The sequence below is a fragment of the Tyto alba genome, unplaced genomic scaffold, assembly GCF_018691265.1.
Source record: "Tyto alba isolate M040663 unplaced genomic scaffold, T.alba_DEE_v4.0 Super-Scaffold_13, whole genome shotgun sequence".
NCBI lineage: Eukaryota > Metazoa > Chordata > Aves > Strigiformes > Tytonidae > Tyto > Tyto alba.
This window is the reverse complement of record NW_024881275.1, coordinates 3,630,893-3,654,913: the sequence shown is the minus strand read 5'-3', so window position 1 is coordinate 3,654,913 and position 24,021 is coordinate 3,630,893. Positions and strand designations below refer to the sequence as shown.

Below are 24,021 nucleotides of genomic sequence, written 5' to 3'. Positions count from 1 at the left end.
TGGTGAGGCTGAAGAAGAGGTCAGGGCAGGGGATTTCACCATTTCTTTTATCTAAAGAGGTGTACCATCAGGTCAAAAAAGAACTGCTGAAGCAGCACTCTGCCTTAGAGGGGGAAAGAAAGTACTGGAGTTTGCTTTGACCCTGCTACACCCCTGTGTGTAACCATTTGTAACTAGTGACATTTTCCCATCAATAACAAAAGGGTATATTCCAAACTTGATGAACAAGACTGTAGCTGCATAGCTCCCATGAATGCTAATAGGAATACAGCCTTTCTCCATCCCCATGTAAGTTACTTTGCATATCCTAATAGTGCATTCTCAATGAGCAGCGGGGTCAGTGTTAATCACTCCGTGGCATTCCAAGAGCAACTGCAGGGATCTCTACCACATTCCCCTTGGTCATGGTATATCTCGTGTGGCCTGATCAGTGCTAGGAAACTGAGTATACACTTAGGACTTTTAGAAAGATCTTAAGGAATTAATAGAAAGGAGATGTCAGAGGGATGATATAACTTGTTAGTAATTTTTAATTTTTAAAAAATATAATTTCTGTCTGGAAAGTACATACGTGTCATGTGCCACCACTGTTTTTGTGTGTCTTTTAAGTCATTCTATGATTTGGGACTACTGGGCTAGGTTTACATTTGGATAGCTAGTGCCAGGTGTCTAAACATATGTTTTAATTGCCTCAATGGCATGATAAGCTATGACTCATTAAAAGGTTCACACAAATAAATATGCAGCCTTTGTCTCTGCTTCCCTGATTGTTATGTGGGAATGGTACTAAAACTGTTGGAAATGGCAATGTCAAGGTAGAGCTGCAGCTCCAGTGCAGTCCAGATGAAGTTATTAAGCAATGTCTGACTGCAGGGTGTGTAAGGTGCAGTAAGAGGAGCTACTTAAGAACGATAAAAGTATGCAGAAAGCAAATACTGCTAAATCTGCAGACATTTGCAGGGTAGTCTGTTCTCCAGTGGAAATATTTGCATGCATATGTTTAACTATAAGTATTGATCCTCAAATTGGGGCCTCAATCCTCAAAGCCAGTGGAAACCCTTTTTAGTTAGCAAGGTTCCAACAGTTTCAATCTAAAATGGGTTAGAAATGACCACAAAATTTAATTGTTTAATTCAGTATTGTCATGGTTTTAATGAGAATAAATGAAAATTTCTCTTTGGATTGACACTGTTACTTCCTGATTTAATATTTTATGTAGTTGCTGCTTTGTTTTGGATACTCAACATGAATTGATTACTTTTTAATTAATTTTACTTAATTTTAATAGCTATTCATAATAGAAATATGCTGTGTACCTTCCATAACACAGCCAGTAGGGTGCATTGGTTGTTCGATACTTAGTTTTCAAAAATCTGTAAAGAACAGCATATTTGCTTCTGAGTTACACTTTGCTTTGCTCAGCTCAGGTATCCTCTGAATAAGAAAATCTCCCAGTGTGACCATTCAGTTACAGTAGAGACAATATGTAAAAATGGAGTATGATGTCTTGAAATTTTATTTCAGATTATTCACAGACAGATTTTGCTATAAGATTTTGAATTCCTGTTTGTATACCTGTATTGATGAATAAGATTTTTAGTAGTGTGATAACTTGAGGTTTTGTTTTGTTTTGTTTTGTTTTTAAAGGTTGTCATAGATCTCTTCCAACTTTAGCTGAACGAATCTGTAGTTAAGTCCAGGAATAACTGTTATTTTTTAATATGTTTTCCCTGAGTTATTTAAAGAACCCTTTCCGTGCTCATCTTGGTTTTTCTCTGAGGGAATTTCGCACTGTAATCAAGTCTTTCCCTCATTTTTCTTTTTTTTTTTTAACTGATTTAAACATTCAGAGTTTAATTTTTTTTTTTTTAACTGATTTAAACATTCAGAGCTTAAATTTTGTTAAATTTTGTTCTCTGATTCCTTTAGCTCTCATTTTTTTGATATTTATTTCTATCTTCTGAGTTTCAGCATTGTTTTTGAAATATGGACACCAGAACTTTATGCAGTTTCAAACACCCACACCACTAGTGCTACATACAAAGGTAAATGATTCCCCCCCCACCTCAACTACTTGTCACTAATCTACTTTTGATGCATGTGAAGATCACACTAAACTCTGTTTTTTCTGCAGTCACAGCATCATATCGGATGCTTACGGTGAGCTGCTTCTCTGCTAGAGTTTCTTCAGGTGAAAATGATCCAGGTCATTTTTAAGGTATGACCTCTATTTTAGCTTTGAAGGTATCTGGAAGTGCTAACGTGACATGTTTTAATGGAATCAGCTCTCCAGGTGAGCCGTATCACTGTTATACTGTTATTTCTTTTCTGCTAATATTGACATGAACATGCAGTTGTGATTTTTGTATTTATAGGGTAAGAGTATTGAGGAGCAGCAGATCTGTTTGTAACCCTTGTTGAACTACATAGTAGAAGTATTTTTATTTCTTTATTATGAAATGTATATTTTGTTCCTAGTCTCTTACCGGAGAATGCTTTTTGACATCTACCAACTAGTTTTTAATCCATTTGACAGCACTGCACTGCTTACTAGCATTGAACTGTGTCTTTACCATATGGTAATGTGAATAAAATGTAAGTTCTCCAACTATTCAAATCTGTTATACCAACACGATTACTGTCATTCAAATTTATAGTCTTTCAGAATTAAGTCAAATTGCATTATTTGTATAAAATCACACATTTGTTGCATTCATTTCTTTTACCTCCTTGTAAGTGAAATCCCACATCAAGCTTTCCATAATGTTGGGTTTCTATAATTTAGGATTGCTGTCAGGCTGCATTTATGGTCTAAACTTCCTTTTGTATCTTTAGAATTGATTGTTATGGACATTTAAAATATGGTTATTAAACTTGTCTTGCCAACCAGTGGTTTTCCCTTATGTCTTTACTATCCTATAACTTATACAGTGTAATTTAAAATGTTTGGTCTCTAGTTCTTTTTTCCATAACCTGTATGCTCATTTATTTTTTATTTTGTGTCTGAATTTTTACTATACTCTGGCACCAAGATGAATGCTTATTCAATTTTTTGTCTTGATTGTAGAATACTGGCTTTTTGTCACTCTAGTGACTCTTCTTCTTAATTTTGGAAATAAAAAGCTTAAGGATTTTGAGAGCTTTTCCCCCACAGGAGGGAGTTGAATGTTATATGGTATTTTTTAAGCATTAGGATTTCAGCTGCGGCAGAAGCTTTCTTTGTCCTCCTCAGTACTGATAATTCACTCTTACAGCTGGCACAGCTGTGCAGGTACGGTTGCATCTCCCCTGATGCAGACCTTTCCTCAGTTAGAAGCCCTGTGGCACACAAGTTTTTACAGCGGATGTATTCTGTCTTGGTACGTGGCTACCTACAGCTACAACTGGGAAAAGCTTTCACAGGCAAACAGTCCTTTGATGTCATTCCACTGAGTGGGAAAGTGCCCTTACGCAGGCCCCGATAGACCCTTGCAGTCCCCTCAACTGGGCAGCCTCTTCTTCCACCCTTCGGCTGTTCTTCCCACGTGAAGAGAATCCTATAGGCAAGCGAGGGAGTTGTTTGGAATATCCTAGCGTTACTTTCATCCTTTGTTTTAAGCTCTTCACGGCTGGAATAGTGGGGTATGCTGAACAGCTTTTACAAAAGGAAGACAGAATAGTAGAACGGAGTGGGAGCAGGAGCAGGGAGACTGTCTCATGGTAAAGGATCTGATTCAGTCTTGAAAAGCTTTAATATACGAGCAGGTATGGCATTCACAGCCTGCTGTATTGAGAAGTATTTGAGCTGTGTGTTCAAGGTGCCTTCAGTTTTCACCTATACTGACATGCAAGTGTAAATGAAACCGTTGAATCACTGTTTGCTCCTGATATTAGTAGTAGTAATGGTACTGTAACTGTAAACATCTTGCTGTTCTTTCTTTTAAATTTTCAGTATAAAGTTGATTTTAAAAATGAAAATTTTTTTCACATGCTATGGATATCTGTAATCTAGAATATCAGTATAGATGTTAAGAAGTGGTGGTTTTTAATATAAAACATGCTGGTATCAGTTTTGCCTTTATCTTCGTCATTTTTAAATAACTATAGTGTATTTTAACAAATATGAAAGTACTTGCAAAATAAATCGTCCCATTCAACTTTTTAAAGTATTTAAAGCATGATTACAAATGTCCAGTTTATGACATAAATAAGAGAGTGATCTAGTAGACATAGAAAGTCTTTGACAGGAGCATTTTCATGAATTTTAAAACAGATCCCCTCCACCCCTGTTTTCTTACAACTTTTGTCTTTCTATTCGATTCAGCTTCTGTATGGGACAGCAGAATGTGTCAGAAACCTTTAAATTCTTTCAGTGAGTATCAGGCATGTTAATGCAAATACATTACGAGTAATCCCTCCATAAGGAGAGACAGTAACATAACCCACACAACATAAGTAAAGTGTTTACAAGGTATTAATATGCCTACTGTGACAAGACGTATTTAATGGGAAGCAACAAGGAATTTGTTTTATTAGTTTTCCTCCACCCTCAAGTAATAAATCTTAAAAGCTTCAATATTGATTCAGTGAAATGAATGGCTGAGTCGTTCTGGAGAGGCTCTGACAAGTGGACAAATGCTTCCATGGTTACATTGTGCTATGCAGTATGGTTACTGAGCTTTGTTGGTTTCCTCCCTCTGCCATTGAAGTAAAATAACAAACCACAGGGAAGCACCACACATGGTGGGCATAAACTGGAAACAACTTTAAAAGATCGAGTTAGCTGATCTTATACGGATTTTTAAACAATATGGGGTTTATTGATTTATACCCTAAAACTGCATTTCAGTCCTTTCTCCTTCGTGTATCACTTTCTCATGGAACATTTTTATTTCTTGTCTGAACCACCTCTCGCTATTGATTTGCAGTGCCATAAATTAAAAGGCTATGTGAAAGTGTGGTTCATGGTAGTGTTACAAGGGTTATGTTTTTCTAGTATAATTTTTATATCAAGTGATGTTACTACATCTTGCTGCAATAGCTAGATAGTGAATACCATCACATATAGAACTTTTATGTGCAGTTGTTTTAGGGTGCTTTTCAGTATAGCATGATGAAGTGGTTTGATTTTTCCATCTCTCTACTGAAATTTCAGGTGTCACAGGGAAGAGTGAGTTAATAAACACGTAAATTCATAGATGTCACATTTAAAGATATAATAAAACGTAATGGCATACAGTTATTTCATTAGCTTAAAAATGTTGCAGATCAAGCATTACTTTCGGAGAAGGAAATCCTGAAGGTCTTAGATTTTGTTCAGGACAAAGTGTAAATGGAACTGAAAGCAGATGTGTTGAGAGTAGTTGCATCTTTTTTTCTCGCAGACCAACTCTGAAAAGAGCGCATGTTATCCTCTGTATTAGCAGCTGTTAGGTCTTTTTTTTCCACTACATGCTTGACAGTCCCCAGGATCACTATCTCAGCATCAGAATGCTAAGATGTTCCAGGGCCCTTTTTTAGGCACAATTTTACAACAAGGATGAATGCCAGGATTCCCCACAGCTAGGAAAATAAATTCATAAACAAGGAGGACAGTTACTTCTGAGACAGAAATTCTGGCCTTACAGCTTTCCATTGGAAGCTTACATTTATTGGGGGTACTTAATTTCACATTTACTCAAGTAATGTCTCTTTGAACTCAAGGGGAAAAATAAGCAACAAATGAGTAAACACTTCAACATTTCACTTAAAGAATTTCATAAAAGAGAAGAGCCAACCCTTATGTTGAAAAACAGAAGTTATTTGTGTTTCCAAGTAGGTTTTTTCCTCATTCAGAAGGAAGCAAATTCACCTATCTGTGAATTGGAAAAACAAATGAAGTTGTATGCAGCAGCTGGAACCCTTTTGCTTTTATCTTTATTATTCTGAAATACTTTTTGAAATTAAGAGCAATCTAGATGCAAGATATTATGGAGATTTTTAATATTTTTATTATGTCTTAACTTCAGAGAAATGAACTTTTAGTAAGTGTTCTTTTTGAATTTATACTCTAGTGCTTGACGTGCTCTGAAGTTGTGTGTTTTGATGGATGTTTTATGAGATATGTCCTGGGTGTGCATAAGACATAGAATGCAGAAAATCAGAAACCATCTGCATTGTCAGTGGCATGCCACAAATGACGAGCCGGGCACATTTGACTGGAAGAAACAAGACTGCAACTTTATTTAGCAACAATAACTTAACAAGAAGACGAGGCAGACAATTCTTACCAAGTCCTCATCTTGCTGTTTATCCATGGGACCTGCAAGCCTCTAGGCATCCACTGTTTTTTGAAAGGAATCACTGAACATTGTAAGACCAAACCATCTCTTCAAAGATGGCATTCTTTTTCTGTCATTATAATGATACAAAATGACAGAAATTGTGTCAAAATTGCATGTTGGAGCTTGATCAACCAAATCTGAGATGCAGTAAGTTGAAACAAAGCTACTTTCTCAGTAATTTGTTCAGTTTTTTACACTTGAACATATTTAAATTAACATTTTCTGGAAGTCATATAATTTCTGGTGAAAGTCTTGTCAAATGTGTACCTAAGTTCAGTAATAAAAAGGTTATGATTATATGAATAGCATTTCTGCTGTAATGTGTGTTAAAATATAGGAACCTCCCATGAGCAGATGCCAGAGAACATTTATTTTTTTCCTGATAATAAGACTACTTCATTTTTTTTCAGTTAAAAGCTCTTTTAAAATATTAACATCAGCATGCTTGATCAGTATACACTAAAGAGCTGTACTATAAAAAGGTTAACCTTTGCCAAGCCGATCACAGGAAGCATAAAACAATTCATGTTTGTCCATTGATAAAGAGCACGATCTGCTTGGAAGTCTTCATTTTTCAGTTTCTTAAATCCTGGATATCTCTGAAAAATAGAGGATCAAACCCTGAATTTATCTACATACATCTGCACATCAACCAGTCTGGGATAAACCCCTGGGTCAGAAGCGTACTACCCAAATGTTGTCATTGAGTCTTCTCAGATTATTAGTATGATTTGTATTTGTCTATTTTGTGCTCTTTCTTGCATGTGTTTGTTAATTCATCAGGAAGCTGTACAATCAAGGTTTTAATGTCAAAGCATTCCCAGCCCATCAAGAAGGATGTGGAGCAGTTCAGGAGAGAGGGCAGTGCAAGTTCCTGGTACTGCTGAGGAGGCATCAGGTGATAGCCGACAGTGATTGTGCATTTCTTTGGCATGGGGGAGCTGGATAGGAATCTCCAGCGAGTGCAGCTAGTTGGCAGCAAGAAAGTGATCACAACCCTCATTTCACATTTTGAAGAACAAATGCAAGCATGAGCATATGCTGCTATGGGAGAGTGGTCAGAAGCCTGGTAATACAGAATAGTCAGGCTCTTTGGGACAAGTTTTGGTCAGATCCATCCTCTTTCAAGTCATGACTTTCAGCATAGTTCCCTGAAGATCATGCTACTAAAGTCATGTTCTGCAGTTGGGGCTGCTGTTTCTTTCAACGCTGCCAGTTGGATCTGCTCCCCAGTGTGAATCACACTGAAAAGAAGTAATGAGAAAGAACATGAGAAAAATGCATCCTACACATCAGCCAAGCGAACAGTTATCGACATGGAATCAAATATCAAACTACAGCCACACAGGAAGAGTATATGTGCTTTTTCTGGTCTACAATGTTCTTAAAAATGATCTGTCGTGTAAACATGCTCACCATGGACCATTGTTCAAAGAGAATCCACTTTTCAAAAAAAAAAAAAAAAAAACTCAAACAAAAACCAAACAACACAAACACTGAAACCAAGTGAATTTCTTGCAAGAAAATAATCTGTATCTTGATTAGTCTGTGAAGACAGGAGCAAGATCAGCCTCAGTATTCTTCCTGTACACTAGAACTAATCAGAACAGTGTCTGATAGAAGTTACGTATCTTTGAGATGTTTTGCTATATGGAAAGTGATTCATCAGTAAACAGGAAAGAAATAAAGTTAACTTGTGTATGGTGTATTTTAATTAAGGGTTGATCTGTGAAAGGCTCATGCACATGCTTAATGTTCCTCATTCTGAGTAGTTCAGTCTGCTTCAACTAAAGTACCAGAAAAGGTGATAGATAGAGCAATGTGGACATCTGTGTGGGACTGAAATTTCAAAATTCTCAGAGTCTCCTTGTTTGATGCTTGCATCCAACTAAGTGCTTAGCCCAGAATTTTGAAGCTTGGATGCTACAGGTGAAGACAAATCTCAATTTTAGTGGCATTTATGGATATTGAGAAAATCTTATTATCAGCATTTATTTTTGCTTTCTAGTATTAGTAGATGAAGATTGCAGTAACTGTGATTGAAAAACAAATGGCCTTCATATAACATAAGAATCTTTCTTAATAGAAACAGAAATGTAAACGAGAAAATACTCCCTTCCAAAGCCCTTTGGATATTTTTTTCTTCTTTCTCCTTTAAATCCTGCTTTCCTCCTCAGGGATTTGTTTCTTCTCCGAACTCCCTCTTCTCTGGTCTTTCCTTTCAGATGATGCCAATAAAGGGAAAAGGCAAGATTTCAAAACAAACAAACAAACTGGAGTCCATTGATTCTGTTGCTGCTGCTTTCAATATTGGTTTACTCGCAGCAGAGCCATTTTTAACTTGTAGAGTTTTAATGAATTCAAAACAAAGGAAATCCAAACAAACAAAGAATTGATCGGTGTACTTAGTACACCTTATTTACTGCTTTTATTGAAAAGAGAAGTTAAGGCTGACCTGGAGGCATAGTTCTGTACGATGCCAGATCTATTGTAGGTCCAATACTAGACCTGATTGTTTATCCCTGATATTTGTAAGGGCTGAGAGTGCTGTGTGGGCAGCATGATGAGCTGTTAAAAAGTGCTGATGGAGTGTCCCATGTCAATTGTCATCAACCTTCCAGCTGGTTGAGGACCACTGCTGAAAAAATCCCATGGGAGCTCTGTCTCACCCTTGTGTGTAACAAAGGGAAGCACAGGTCTCTGGAGTGGTATGATAAAAATGAAGAAAAGTAATCAGGAAATCCTCAGGGACCAAGAGAAAACACAGAGCACCGTGTGTTGAGTGGGAGAGAGTAGCAAAAGCTACTGTCATTTTTGATCCGAGTGCAGTTTTGTTGAAAGACTGTGAAAGTAGCCGTGTGAATTAGTGAGCTCAAGTCTGACTTATCTTCCTTTGTTTTCTAGCTCAGTAATTTGCAACTTTTAATGTGCTCAGGTCCTCTGTAATTGAGAACTGATGACTATTAAGGCAGCCCTCTGATGCTGAGCAGCTCGATAGCTGTAGGTGGGAGCCAAACTTCCCATAGAAACTGGATGGCAAAAGGACAACATGAAGTAATTTCTATAAGCTGAAACAACATTATAGAATACAAGATAAAAAGAATCTCATACCTCAAGTATCCTTTCCACCTGTTGATCCAAAGAAAAACAATATGGGATCTGGACTGTGAGGCTGAGATAGGAAAATAGTAACAGTCTGGTATTGAAAAATATACTACTTATGCTCATACATTAAGTTCTGTCTAATGCAAAATTCGACAGTTAATATCATGGGCCTTTGAAGTCCTGCTTCTTGCTCTCTTTGTGATACAGAAAAACTGGAGCTTGTGCGTGGGAATAATGCATAATAAAGTATTGATCAAAAATATTCATAAATACACTCAGGTGGACTACTGAAAAAGTGATCAGACATATAACACAGGTTATCATACACATCCACCTGAATTTCTTTTAGGTACACAGCATAGCTTTTTTAGAAAATAAAAGCACACCTTTGTTTTTTTTTTTAAAAAAGAGATATTTTTTTATAATGTTTGGTGAGTCATTCCTGTTGATTGCTTCCTTCGCTCTTAAGAACTGGAGTTTATTCTGGTTATTAATATCTACATTTGTGTCTGCGTATTACATCATTGGTGCCCTTATCTGGTTTACTGCAGATTTTTATTTATCAACATTCATCTTCTCCGTAGTTGTATGCAGAGTAAATCCGGACATTCATCTTACCTAACATTAACCTAATGTCATTATCCAGAAGTTAGGCGGTAGTCTAAGATAGTCATTTGGACTTGCTGTTTAGTCAGAGGAGTGAAATAAGCACATCTTAAAGGTAGTTCATCCTGTCCTACTACGTAGCTAGGTTAGACTGGATGGCTGTTATTAAGTGGAGTGCTTTCTACTTTGAAGCACTGCTTTTACCTTTATAAGCAAAATACATATTGAGGTCTTTGAGTCTTTCACTAAGTAATTTTTCAAACCTTTCATCATTCTCTAGCATCTTCTTTGCCTTTTCCTGTTTGTTTATATTATTCCCAAATTGTGATCACCATAACTCGTTACAGTACTGATGTAGTGACCAGGCTAATGTCATCAGAATGCATAGAGTCTTCTAGATCCTATAATCTTTTCGGCCCTAATAGTTCTACACCGTATTTTTTCCTTCTATATGCAAAATTTGTATTAACTTTAACAGAATCAGAGCTTCATCTCTCTCTGATTTCTATCACTGTGCTTGTTTTTTCCATATGCTCCAAATAAATTAAAAACAAAGCAAAGGAAGCTCATTTGAAATGCATGACTTCTCCGTAAACTGTAGCAAAAGTAAAAATCATTCTGCTTTCATTCAGGGCAGGATCCTATTTTGTGTATAACAGTTCCCTCTGCCCTTTCCAGAAGTGCACTTCCTGTGAAATGAAGCTAATTAAAATTAGACTAGAGCTATATTTTGATTTGTTTCTAAATACTTACATGCTAATATGTATTAAAACAGGCATTTACAATGGGTTCTGTTTTTTCAATACTAACAAGTGATAGAGGATTTTATAGAATGCACCTGTTAGATGCACATTGGTTGTTACATTGCTTTTGCACTGAGTTGTGTCAGAGGCATGATTTTTTGAGCTACTGCTTTTAAGAGTGCTGTTTTGACAGAACAGTCTGAGGATTTGGGATAAAAAAAAACCAACCAACCAACCAACCAAAAAAAACAACCAAACAAAAAAACCCAAAACAAAACAAACAAACAAACAAACAAAAAAAAACAAAAAAAAAAAAAAAGAAAGGATCCAGCATCCAGCAAGCTTGAAGTACCTGATATGTGGTTATACACTGTCGTAGACTAGGAATATATTGAGAGTTGGATTTCCTTGGAGTTGGAATTGATGCTTTCTAAAAATCCAGTACAATGGTTTCAATTTGTACGGGAGATGCAGGGAGTATGGGAATGTGAGTGGATCTAAATGGATTCAGCTACGTGAAATTCTGCTGCTGCTGCTGCATTTGTTTGCGATAGGATTTCCACTTTTTAAGATAGCTATCTAAAAGTAGTAGCTATCTCGCAGGTTCTGGAAATATAGTGAAGACTGTGTAAATGGGACTGTGTGAGCCAGCACAAGGAGGAAGGATGCAGGAACAACCTCAAAACCATGGATCAAATGCAAAGAGTAAATTTATTCTCATTACCTCATGACCTGGGGGGATGTCCTCAACAGTACCTGGGCAGAGGCACACGAGTGGGGGTGCAGGTACCATGGATCTCAGTCCTTGCTAGCCAGAAAGGGGAGAAGATAGAAAAGATCTTGAACCTGCTGCTTTCGCCTGTACTTATAAAGGATTTTCACAGGTGTAGTTTTCCACTGTGCTCTGATCCTTCCCACAGCAGGGCAGGAATCTCGAGGACGTTCAGTAAGGTGCCTCTGAGTCTCTCACAGGCCTGTGTTCTCTAAATGCAGATGTTCTACCTGTCAAGCACACAAAGCTAAACAACAATTCATATATGTGTTTTTTGACACACCAGCTGCAAGTCACTTGAGCATGTTTACAATCCTCCTTGGTAATCTTCTGTTGTATTTCAACAGGGACTAAGTATAATGGTGTCAAAAATTCCATATTTTCTATGTTTAGGGGCTTAAATGCATCAACATTCATTGGGTAACTAGGAATTTTGACACTTGTTTGCCATTAAATGGGAGAATAGGGGAGTTTGGGGGCCAACACTGGCAAGATCCAGGTGTCGCCTTTGTGTCTCTGCCACGGCCCAGGATTTGCTTGAAATGGTGGTGACCACAAAATGTGAATTCAGTATTAGTTAGAGAAATTACTGAGTCCGGAATGCCTGGTCTAGGATTGGAAATTGTTTCTCCCTGCCAAGCGCTGAATAGCTGTGAATTAAGATGAGCTGCATGTCTGGGTGCAGCCGAGGTCTTGAATCCAAAATCTATCATAATCCAGTAATAAAACCTGCCAGTTTTGCTGCCTCCAGTAATAAAACAGTGCAGCCCTAGCTAAGTGGAAGAACAGCCAAGGCAGTGACTGGAGGGGCTAGATCTATCTTGACTACAGCAGCGCAGGAGCGATTGCTGGGGTTTGAAAAAATTTCGTCCTCTTCCATTCCCACCCCCTTTTATCTCCACAGCAGTGGGAAGGCAGCAGGAGTCAGGAGAGGGAGGAGAGTGCTGGACGCTGCGCGGAGCGGAGGGAGGAGTAGGAGAGGGGAATGCATAATGCGTGAGTGACAGAGAGCGTGCAGGCGGCTGGCCGAGTCCAGAAGACGCGGATGTCCATGTCCCCGGGTCTAGGTAGGTTTGTTGTCTCTCTGTTTGAGGTGGTAGTGGCTTTGGAAGCATCCTGTATCCGCCGCAGAGATGCTCACTGTCCAGCTGGAGGGTTCTGCCAGCAGCACCTGTTGCAGCAGGGAACGGGGTTTAGGCAGCGGCAGACAGCGAGCGTGTGGCTCACCCCTGAGTGGCTGCTGGATAGTTGGAGTCTGCTAAGGTTTCTGTTGTTCCAGCAGCTCCTCTTTCTGCTCTGCAGAGCAGGGCAGGTGGAGACAGCAGTCTTTCCAATGGAAAATCCTATTCTCGGGGGATCATATCAGGATGCAACTCAGTCTGAATGGCAATTTTTAACTCTCAAAAAATGCAGAGAACATTAATTTCACTGTTTTAATTAGGTGAAAATAAAAGAAGTGGAGGAGCTGCGTATGCATTGTGTGTTGCAAAGGAGAGTGAGTTAAAAGAATGAATTTTTCAAATCATCATCTGATAAGGAATGAGTTTTAAACATGTTAATAATTAAAATATGACATGTAAGTGATTACAATTGGAAATACTGCTCATGCTTCTTGCTTTTCATATGCTGATTCTGTATAAGACATTGCATAATTTACTCTGGCTAGCCCAGATAAAGTTAAGATCAAATGTATACGGATCTGCTTGCCAAACATCAATCATTGTTTTTTAATGAGTTTATAACTGCTTTATACTGCAGATGTGAAATAACATGCGATTTTAAAACATGCTATTCATTAACAGAAGCTGAAAGTGGTTTTTCTGATAGTACTTCAGACACATCTTCTAGAATGAGTCTTTCAGTTAAATACTAAGCATTTAGAGAATCTGCCATGAGGGCAGTTTAGTAACTGAAGGTAGAATGTGATATATTTAGTCTATCTGTCCCTTAAGCCTAAAACAAGCTTTCTCCTACTAAATGTAGTCAGTGTTTCCATGTGGACAGGAGAACCAGATTGCTGAGGAAATAAAATAATTTGTGACATACTAGGCTTAGAATTGAATTGGAAAAATAGTTGATAATGTAAAACCTAATGTATATCAAGGGTGTACAGTTTTTGATTTCTAATTTTTTGTTATTACTAATATTTAGTATTCCTGTTGTTACTGATTTCTAACATACAGTTTTGTGCTTTACTAGCTTTCTAATACACTTTTGTGTTTTAATAGCTTTATATGAAGAAATTAATGGTATTTACTAAATTTGCATTTGAGTGAACTAATTAACATTGGTAATGGGAGCACATGCTTATTAGCTTGTAACTGTGGTCTGTGTCCTGGTCACATGGAAATCAATGAGAAAAATTATATTTGCTTTTGTAAGAACTAGTACTGGGCAGTTTATTTGTGCTGTCAGCAGTTTTAAGGCTGAAAAATAATACTGAATGAGTTTTAAAGAGCTGATATTAGTGAATGAGATTGATCCTTATGCATTCAAACCTACAATGCAATGCTTCCCTTGGAAATTGTTGTGAGCTTTATTTGAATGAAATTTTCAGAATCAAGTCTAAATCATAACCTGTTATTAGAACCTCTAACATACATGGAATTTTGTTAACTAAACTTACTGTATTCCAAGGGTTTTTTTATTTGTTTTTGAAATTCCACTAAAAAAAAATAAGAGTGCTTAAGTCTGCAAATGCTTACACGCATATTTTCCTTAACACATGAATATGATGACTGAAACTGAACTACTGGAAAAACTATGAAAGCATATCTCTTTAGTGTGTAGCACTAAAGAACAATAGCAACACAGAGGTCTGTAAGGATCTCAGTCATGGGGGACAATTTATGGAAATTTCAGATTAAAATATTGATGACCCACAAATCACCTCTGATGTTGTTACACAACTACTATAGTTGTTCAGAATTACAACATGGGAATGATGAGGTGATTATTAATTACTGTATTTTTAAAAGTATGTAGCAATGGTCTACAAGCTTAACAAAACTTTAATTTCAGAATGTTTCATTGATAAACCTGATGGAAAAGTATGTCCTTGCATCAGACTTCAAGGAAAGGGAGAACTAGAATTTGTCTCAACTACATCTGATGTTTTTTAGCCTAAGGTGTTTTTCAAAGCATCAAAACAGTAAACTGTATGTCCGACTATTGCTATTATTTGAGGTGGAGTATCTGATGCAATTTAGATTTATTTTATTGATGAGTAACCCTGCTGTCTGACTTTTTTCTTTCTTAGCCAGCCTCTTCCCGGGTGCTTATGGTATTGGATCAAATTAGCTCTTCAGTGAGAAATACAAAAAAGTAGATAGGCAAGAGAAAATACAAAGAATATGATGGAATTCTTTGCTCAGCAACTACTAGGCCTTGACCTCCTAAAGGTGTAATCATGTACATAACTATTTTTAAATGTGTAATCCTATTGAATGGTTTTACTCATTTGTAGAAATTGTACTTGCGTTTCAGCTCGCCAGGACTGGCCGATTTAGGTATAGTCACTGTTGTACATAGTGGTGAATATAACACTTTTCTTCACTAGAAATAAGCATACATAGTATCTGAATACTCATTTCAATATGTATTAAGACTCAAATGCTATATAACATTTCCCTCATCAAACTGAAGCTTACAGAACCATCGCTGTCGGTTATAGGCATTTGTCATAGTTTCAGAAATTCAAGAATTATGTCTATCTAATAGGAGCTTTATTACTGTTTCCTAGAGAAAAAATAGATTGACAGGAGTAATCAATGCTAGAGGCCATTTATCTCATTCCAAGTGGACCCACTGTAACTTTTTTAACTCTAAATAAGGTTACTGAATCACAAATTACATGATTTCTTCAAAGCCGCACCTGCTTAAATCACTCTCTCGGTGAATAATCTCACTGGAAAGTACTTTGTGTCAATAAACATTTTCCAGATTGAGTTTACTCCATGCATGAGAGCTTGTGGCTGTTTGCAAAAAGAATTTGGAAACTGGGAGGTCTGAAATACACTTAAAATATGGAAAACATTGTTTCATAGATTAGTTTATGAATATTTCCTATGAAACTAGTTAAAGCTGTTTGAGTTCCTTTCACTGAGATAATTTTTAAGTCCAAACCAAGGTTGCTATTAAGATAAAGCTGTACTTACTTAAACAGGCTTATTTGAGAGGCTAAGTTTCTCTCGCAAAATTAAACAGAGAAGATGCTTTCCATGTTCATTGCAGCTTTTCTGTTTGTGGATTTTTTTGGCAAGTTGAAGACAGAATTTCCTCTAGAACATTACAGCAGTACCTTTTCATATACCAAGAGACTTTGGTTAGCTCATTTAGTACCTAGTGTAGATTTCTTAGAGTACAGTTACAATTCTCATTTTCAGATGGCAAAAGAAACTTCCTTCTCCTCAGTCGCTTATCCTGGACTGGTCCAATATGTTACAGCTCTGAATTGTTTCAAGCTTTGCTGCATTAAGGATTTAACATGGCCTTAATTCAGCCATCTGTTATGGGTTTGGCAGACCATCAGATCTGAGGTATTGGTCAGAGCTTTAGAAATTTCCCACATTTTTAAAGGTTAGGAAAAGAGCTACCTTTATGAATAGATTTTGAATAATTCTTGGCAAGACAATGGTGCAGAAGTGGGATAAAAAATGCATGTCATTCTCTGAAGCACAGGGTCCCCTGTCTGCCTTTAGCTTTCCTGAAAGGCAATTAGCATTTCAACCAGCCAATTTGGTTACATGCAATGAAGTACTTGGGTTTGTAATTTGCTGCTCTCGGTTTGGTGCTGTTGAGAACTAGCTCTGTGTAATCCTCTCAAAGCACCTTTCTTTCCAGCGTAGTTATTGTTGCTGGTCTTAAATAACTAATCGACAAAGAGATTTCCTTGTCTTGAACTACAGGGTGCCTTAGAAGAACGAAAAGAAATACCCAGTTAATAAGGGAATGATTATAATTATTAAATAGTGATTATTAAATTGTGACATAGGTTAAAAGGTTTAGAAAGCCAAGGAAAGCACAATACAAGATAAAGGTAGTATGGGAAGTCTTCGAACCCAAACAAATTTTGCTTAGGGAGCTCTCTTCACCATATAAATACTTTATCCTGTGTTTTATTTTAAAACGGATTGCCCAGATTTAAGAGATTAATTCACAGTATAGATTAGAGTGCAGGCCCCATGCTGATCTTCTTCTTGAAAATGATACAAATATATTTTTACTTCTACAGAAAGAAGTCTTTGGGGGAACTCTGTAAAATGCAGATCTGTTATAAAACCAACATTCTTTGATGGAATCTAATAAAAACTTGATACATTCAACAGTAGATCTGATGCTTGTTTTGGTATGTGTCTTAAATGTAACATGTACAGTTGATACAATTTTTCATGTTTAATAACACACTTTCATGAACTCAGGAATAACTCAGACACAGTTCTTCTAACAGTCAGGCAACACACTAAAATTCTGTTTGGCTCATACCTGTGTATTAACTTGTAAGAATCCACTGTGAATAGCAATATTTCTTCTGTTAGTGTACCTGAAATAATGCCATCTAATGCCCATCATAAGTCTGTAATTTACTGTTATATACCGTGCAGACTTTTTCCTGAAAGATTATTATGTGTGAAGTGCGATTACAAAAGATGTTTTTATATGTTTGGTTTTAAGTATGAGAAAAATAACCACTATACCACCGAAGCCTGTAATTACTTTTTCTGATATATGCTATTCATTCAGGCCATAGTACTTAATTCAGCACAAGTACTAGGTATTTGAAGCTGTTGTACCTTTGTCCTCAACTCACATGTTCTAAAAATACGTTAAGTAAAAGTGTTGAGGACATGCAAGTACCTCCAAAATAGAGATACAAATAGAAATTATTGTGAAAATTCAGTTCTTTACTGAAGTAGGATAAAGGGGTGTTCCTTACTGAAGCCTGCAGGTTTTCTTTGGCTGGATTTCTGGTTCCATATGTGTAAGAGCCTGATCCTGTGGCATGTACTTCTACAATAAGCGTGAACTGGGAGTGCTAGGCATCTTCATGGCTGAACTGTTTCATTTTAGTTTTGTGTGTTGGGGTTTTTTTGGTTGTTGTTTTTGGTTTTGTTTTGTTTTGTTTTTTTTTTCCATCTTTTTCATCTGCTTGTTTTTTTTGTGCTAGAAACCCTTTGAGAGAGAGTATGGGTGGCTATAGGGTCTCAAGATCTACTTGGACAAAATGCCTAGGTAAAAAGCTAGACTCTGGTTCTGGAAAACCCTGTAAAATAGTTTATATTAGTGAAAGATGTCTGCTGTTTTCATTAGAACTATGTAGGTGGAAAAGGATTTCCAGGGTGGAGCTGAAAACTAGATTTACCTTTTGCTTAAACCTATACTATATGCTAAGTAAAACTAATCCAAAATCGTATCTTGGGTTTTTTTACAGTGTATGGTTAGAACGATATATAGATAGATTCTCATGAACTGCATGAGCTCAATTAAAAGTTCTGCAGCTGAAATCAGTGTTGTTTTGTTGATACAAATTAGGACAAAGTCTCATTTCTACTGGTGTATTTTGTAACATGGTTAATTATCAGATTTTAGCTAAAGTTGGTTTATATTGGGCTCTGATCTCTATTCTAAATATAAAGTAACCTTAATAACTCCAAGTTGTTTCACTGGACTCTGGGTAAAAATAATCTGGGTTTTGCAGCTAGTCAGAATTATTGTCTGGTTCTGTGTTTGAGCAGCAAATTATAAGGTAACTACAAATATTTGCAGAAAAGGCTTGTGTTCTCTCTGCTTGCTGCTAGCAAACAGAAGTAGTGGATTCAACAGTACTTGAGAGTTCTGCGCATTATTCACTCATCAGAATGAGAACAGACAGAGCAGGCAGTTACCTCAGAAAGCCTTGAGCTTTACCTGGTTTAAGAGATAAAATGGTGATGATTGTATGCTTTAGAATTTAGAATTTAAGGGTACAGTGTACATCCACTGAAATTCTTCGGAGGAAGTGAAAAGAAGCTGCCAGAAAACTTAGAAGGGTTACTCCAGGCTTATTACACTTTTTACCTCTCAGTGACCTCTAATAACAGGATGAGATGATTTGGGTTTCTCACCAGGCCTTTCTGTTGTCCTCGGTTTGCAGATTTACCGCTTTCAGGATTGGTTCATGGCTGCGATAACAGCTTTGTCTTTCTGACTAGTAAATATAAATACAGTGGCAGGCAGCTTAAGCATCTTTTCTTCCTTAGGATAAGATGTCTGTGTTGAAGGGTGCATGCCTTTCTCAAGGGAACATACTTGAATGAGCAAGAATTTTCATATGGAAATGTTCAAGTTACATTAAATTGGACATTCCCGGTGGCATATATGGTCATAGATTATAAGCTTTTTTTTAAATATTAAAACTGTTAGAAAGCAAATGGTCAGGAGAATCACTGACTGATGCCTGTGTCGTTAATCTCAAATGCAGATAAATCTTCTTAGCACCTGAAGTTGTGCTGTGGTACTGTTCTGTCACGGCAGCAATAGTGAGTAGGCAAGTAAGCAGCTGAGCCCAAAAACTTCAGGACAGTGAAAGGTGATCAGGGGATTTTCAGCACCTAGTAGTCTGCATTTGTGCTTTGGCTAGCACTTTCCAGTGTTAGTAATAAGAAAGGGGGTAATGGGCAGGTACCTGGAATGTCTTTGTAGTAAAGAGGAGGACAGAAAATCCTAGAGAAGAGTTGGAAGCAAAGGCATCCAAGTGACAGTGAGTAACTTGTGTGGAAACTGGTGAGACCCTTTGCTTCAAATGCTGCAACTGTTAGTGCAGTCCAGGGGTGCAGACAAAGCAGTACTTGTTGTGACTTGCTGTAATTCTCATGCTTTATCTACCTTGAAGCAGGTTGGAGGCAAAAAAGTAATGTAGGAAGGTATTATTTTGAAATAGTGCCTTTGGCAAACTCTTTTCCACTGTCTACTAGAGTGAGAGACTTTCTTATGCCACATCTAGGCAAAAAAAGCCCAACCCAAAAAAGAAACAACCACCAACAGAGCAGACCTGGGTAATACCCATTGTCCAAACGCTAGGTTTTGCAGTCGCAGCTGTTGTGTCCTCCTCTGCATATGTGTGAACTGTGGGAACTCTGAGGCAAAGAAAACCCCAGTCTGAAATAAAATATTTCTCTCTTAAGTTGGGATCATGACAACATAGAAAGGAGAAGTTTAGTAAATCGAAATTTTTATAACTCTTGCTGCTTTCCTGGGTTGTTCTGCAATACTGTTGTAAATTTCAGTGGTTCTGAGAATGCCTAAAATAAAAATGCTGAAAATACGCAGGTTTTTAATATGTTTCTACAACATGTGCAGCAGGAGCAATGGCCTTGTGAAACTTCTTGCTCTGTGCTGTGCCTGTGTACTACAGAGAATCTCCTCTTTACATATGAAAGAGCACATGTATCTCTCCCATTGTATTCAGCCAAAGATGCTGCTGGGTGCTGACATCTCTGCTGTGAATAGACTTCTCTCTGGCAACCATTGATAGCTGTAATGCTGCACTCAATGCAAAGTACTAGGCATGCCAGTTTTTGAATGTTCTACTTGGCTGGGTATTTGTAATCACAGGGAGTAGACAAGGACAGGCAGTGAAAAGTGCGCTAGGCTTTACACTTGCTCTGCTGCACTGTGGCTGTGGACTTTAGAAATCTACAATGAGTTGTGCAAAGACAAGCGGTGGTAATCAAGTTGTAGGTGCTGGGTGGGAGAAGTGCTGCTTCAGTGTATCTGCTTGCTTCTGAGCAGCAGTGGCAAGTCTGAGGTACAGGGCACTTAATCCTTCATTCCATCTGCTTCTTTGTGAGTGAACTCTCCTTTCTTTTGCCATTCTCTATTCCATATCTGGCATTTTATACTCATTTAATTTCAGATTTGGAATCTTTCACAGCCCTTTCACTTCCCTTCTTAATCTCTCCATGTGTCACTAGTCTGTAGGCTCCCTCAGCCTTCAATGGAAACAGCCAGGAGATCTTTTCATTCTTACGGGTTTTGATTTATTAAGCACAGAAGCCAGTGTAAAAATCCGCAGAAAAGGCCACTCATTCTTTATAAGCCTTAAAACCTTCGTCTGAAATTTGTTCCAGAAACTGAGTGGAAAAAGTAAGCTAATACTGGTGATCCATCAGTTAAGGGAAACGCCAGTTTCATAAACCTACCACTCCTCGGCACAACTGGGCAATAGATTGAAATGGTATTTCTCATATAATTTGTGACATTACTGTGGAAATTACTGTGTGGAATCAATGTATGCTCTGCTGGGTTCTACACTAGGATTCTTTGTTTTCAGGGGAAACAAAAACGTGCTTCAGAAAGTGCAATAAAATGTAGACTAAAAGAAAATGTTAGTTACGGATCATGACTGAATTCTGAGTTACATTACTTTTTTTTTTTAATTATATGGTTGAAGAATATGATTTTCAGGCTTTTAAGATTCTTTAACACCATAAAAATGTCAAGGTAATATTTCTGAGAGGTACTTTCTTTTGTTCTTGATGACAGAAACTTTTATTATAAAGCGCTTACAAACATTGTCTAGGCCTCAGTACATAGCATTGCTTTAAACTACCACTGATACTAGAAATCATTATTTGAAATTACTTTAGTCAGAACATAGTAACAGAATAGTTGGTCTATTGACTTGTACATACACTGAAGATGTATAATATTCTATTGCTTGTTGTTGTTTCAAAAACATTTAAATGACTTTGAGTCATCAATCTATTTTAAAGCCCGACTGAATATCCCAGATTGGAAGAACTGAACTCAATAATATTTAGCTGAAGCAGAGGGGAGTATTTGGTGCACCAAACACTGAGTTTACCAAAATTTAGCAGTGAATAGGACTACAGTTTCATCTTACTTTAAAATAAAAAATAAATTAAAAATTTACCAGTGATATACTGGGCTGACGGAGGTAGGGAAGAGTCGTCTTTTAATCCCTGATCTTGCAAAGGCTTCTGCTGAACTTTATGCAATGCATTCAATAAGGAAAAAAATGTGTTCCCATATAAATTTGTATAGGAGTTTAATGTACAAAGTGAGTTCATATTTAACAGAATAAAATACTGTGACCCATAGTATCATTTCGACTATTTGAATAAATTTGTTCTGCATTCTGTAAGACTTGATTTGTGTTATTTTTACTATATTATATCAATCTTTTAAAATAATCATGATTTTCAAAGTTGAGTTTACATAAACAGAGTAAAAACTACTTTTGGCAGGCTGTACAAAGTAAATCTTAGTACAAATAATGTAACAAGGAAGAATACACACTAGCTAAATAATTGATGGCATGATTGTGAAACCTCTCTTGTTCCACAGCAGTAATCCTATAGTTTTAGAATGCTCTCTAGTAGAAGTAATAGAATTCAAGTAATTCTAAACTTTGTAATCTTGCCCTCAAGGATCATGTTTTCAGTATTATTTACTAGAAGCATGTACCGTGGGAAGATATTTGCGAAGTCTATGACAAGGTAACAGCTGAAGCTAAAAGGTCAACAAATTCCTCAGTTTAGTATGGATGATGCCTGCATCTGCAGACAGTGTAATTGTCTCAGAGTTTACAAAGGTTAGACAACTGTTCTCTTTCTAACTTGAAGGCTTGTATTTTTCAGAGCAGTTCCACATAAAAACAACAGTAACATCTTGCAAGTTCATACAATCAACTTCAGAAATGCTGAAAATCTTAACTCCCAGGGTTTTATGTATATATATATATTATATTTGTTTCCTACTTTAAGCTTTTTTTGCACTAGAATTACTAAATAGATAGATATGTAGGAATCATGAATTGTTCCTGAAAGTCTGTTGCACACTGAATTCTTAAGAGCCATGGATATCTTGAAGGACTGTGTTCGTGGTAATGAAAGTGTATAGCGATGTGAAGTTCTGCAGCAAAGTTATTTTACCATGTGACATTTTTGCTGGAAATAACAAAACACTGTTCAAATAGGTTGCAAAATGGATATATGTTTTCATAGGAAAAATGGTTAGTCCTGATTTTTTTGCACTTTCATTGTGCTCCTGTTCCCTCTGTGATGTTCAGTAGACCTAGGTGAATTTTTTATTACAAGTAATTAAAATTGGCTAATTTTGTCATGCTACCAAGTCTTTGCTTATAGGAATTCTGAGAGACACTGATTATTTTCTTGGCTGTACTTCCAATTCATTTAATATGTCATGTCTGTGGATAATTTTTGTTCTTTAACTTGCCTGAAAGCAGTTTATTTCATGTCCTCACAACATAAAATTAACCCTTGCCCAGACAGAATTTATTGTAAGATGAATCAGAGTGTGGAACTCTTTCTGAAGCTGTGTTAATTCTGGTGGCCTGAAGGCTATCTTATTCTCTGTTCAGTGCAAGATTAAAGCTACCTGACTGTGTACATAAAACACTCAGAATCTGCACTGGACCTCAAGTGTATTCTGATTACAAATTTGACACACACTTTACAAAAATATGTTTCAATGTACACATGACATTTTCTGCTCTAATAATGATTTATGACTAAATATTCATTTACTGTCACTCATAAATAATGAAAACGAATGCTATGTAAACATGCCTAAGCTTAAATATTGTTGATATGCAAATATTAATGTAATATGTTCTGCACAGTTTATCCAACTGTCATTGACCAGATTTGTCTGGTAAGCATAGCACTTGGAAACATAATTTTAAACAAAGGGACATTTTATTTATATGTGAAATTACAAAAATATTGTCTTTATCTTTTGTACAGAAATTTTAAAAAGTAACATTATAAAACGGTGACTACAGACTAAAAGAAACTTCCTGAAAGAACCAATTCCATTAATTATCCCTGCTGTAATGCTTTTTTGTGTTAGGAACACAACTTTGTTCTCTTAGTTTCTTCAAAAATTGCTCAGATCCTTATGACAGAAGTCTGTTCCATCCAAGTTCTCAGTTCTGGTTAGCACTGTACAATATGAGCCTCTGCATAACTTAGCAGCTGTTTCCAATTTGTTGTGCCAGAGCCTCTTAAAAATGCATCTTTCACAGTGCCAACACCTGATGACTTCACTGAAACTTAAACTTGTATTTTACCTTACATAACAACTCTGATGTAAGAGAAATAAGCCACCTTATTTTTAAGTTGTCTCATCCTTACAGAAAACCAGACACTGTGCAGAAGCAAATAAAAATGAAGATCTGGCTGTACAAAGATTACAACGGCATTAAAATGTGCCACAGTGATTCTTCATGACAAGAAAACATGAAAGAATCATGGGATAAGAGAAGCAGTGAAAAGAATCTCAAGTAAATATGCAAATGTTTAAGAACATTTCATGGTCCATAAGATGTCAGAAGATAGTCTATGAGATGACTGCAAACATCCAAATCTTCACTCTCCCTGCCAATTCATGTTTATTTCTAAAGAGAAGCAAAACAGCAAAGAAAGTGAAAATAGAACTGTCAATCTTTAAGCTAATTATTTGTTGGTTG

General features: G+C 36.8%; 1 protein-coding gene across 4 annotated transcripts in view; it reads left to right on the top strand.

The window, feature by feature from the left end:
- Nucleotides 1-12,484: 12,484 nt before the first annotated feature.
- Nucleotides 12,485-24,021, top strand: part of ADGRV1 (adhesion G protein-coupled receptor V1) — a 294,340-nt gene continuing 282,803 nt past the window's right edge. For all 4 annotated transcript variants that reach the window (XM_042787872.1, XM_042787871.1, XM_042787870.1 and 1 more), the window contains exon 1: nucleotides 12,485-12,595. In XM_042787872.1, the coding sequence (XP_042643806.1) occupies nucleotides 12,574-12,595 (22 nt within the window). In that variant the 5' untranslated portion in view covers nucleotides 12,485-12,573. The remainder of the gene's footprint in view (nucleotides 12,596-24,021) is intronic.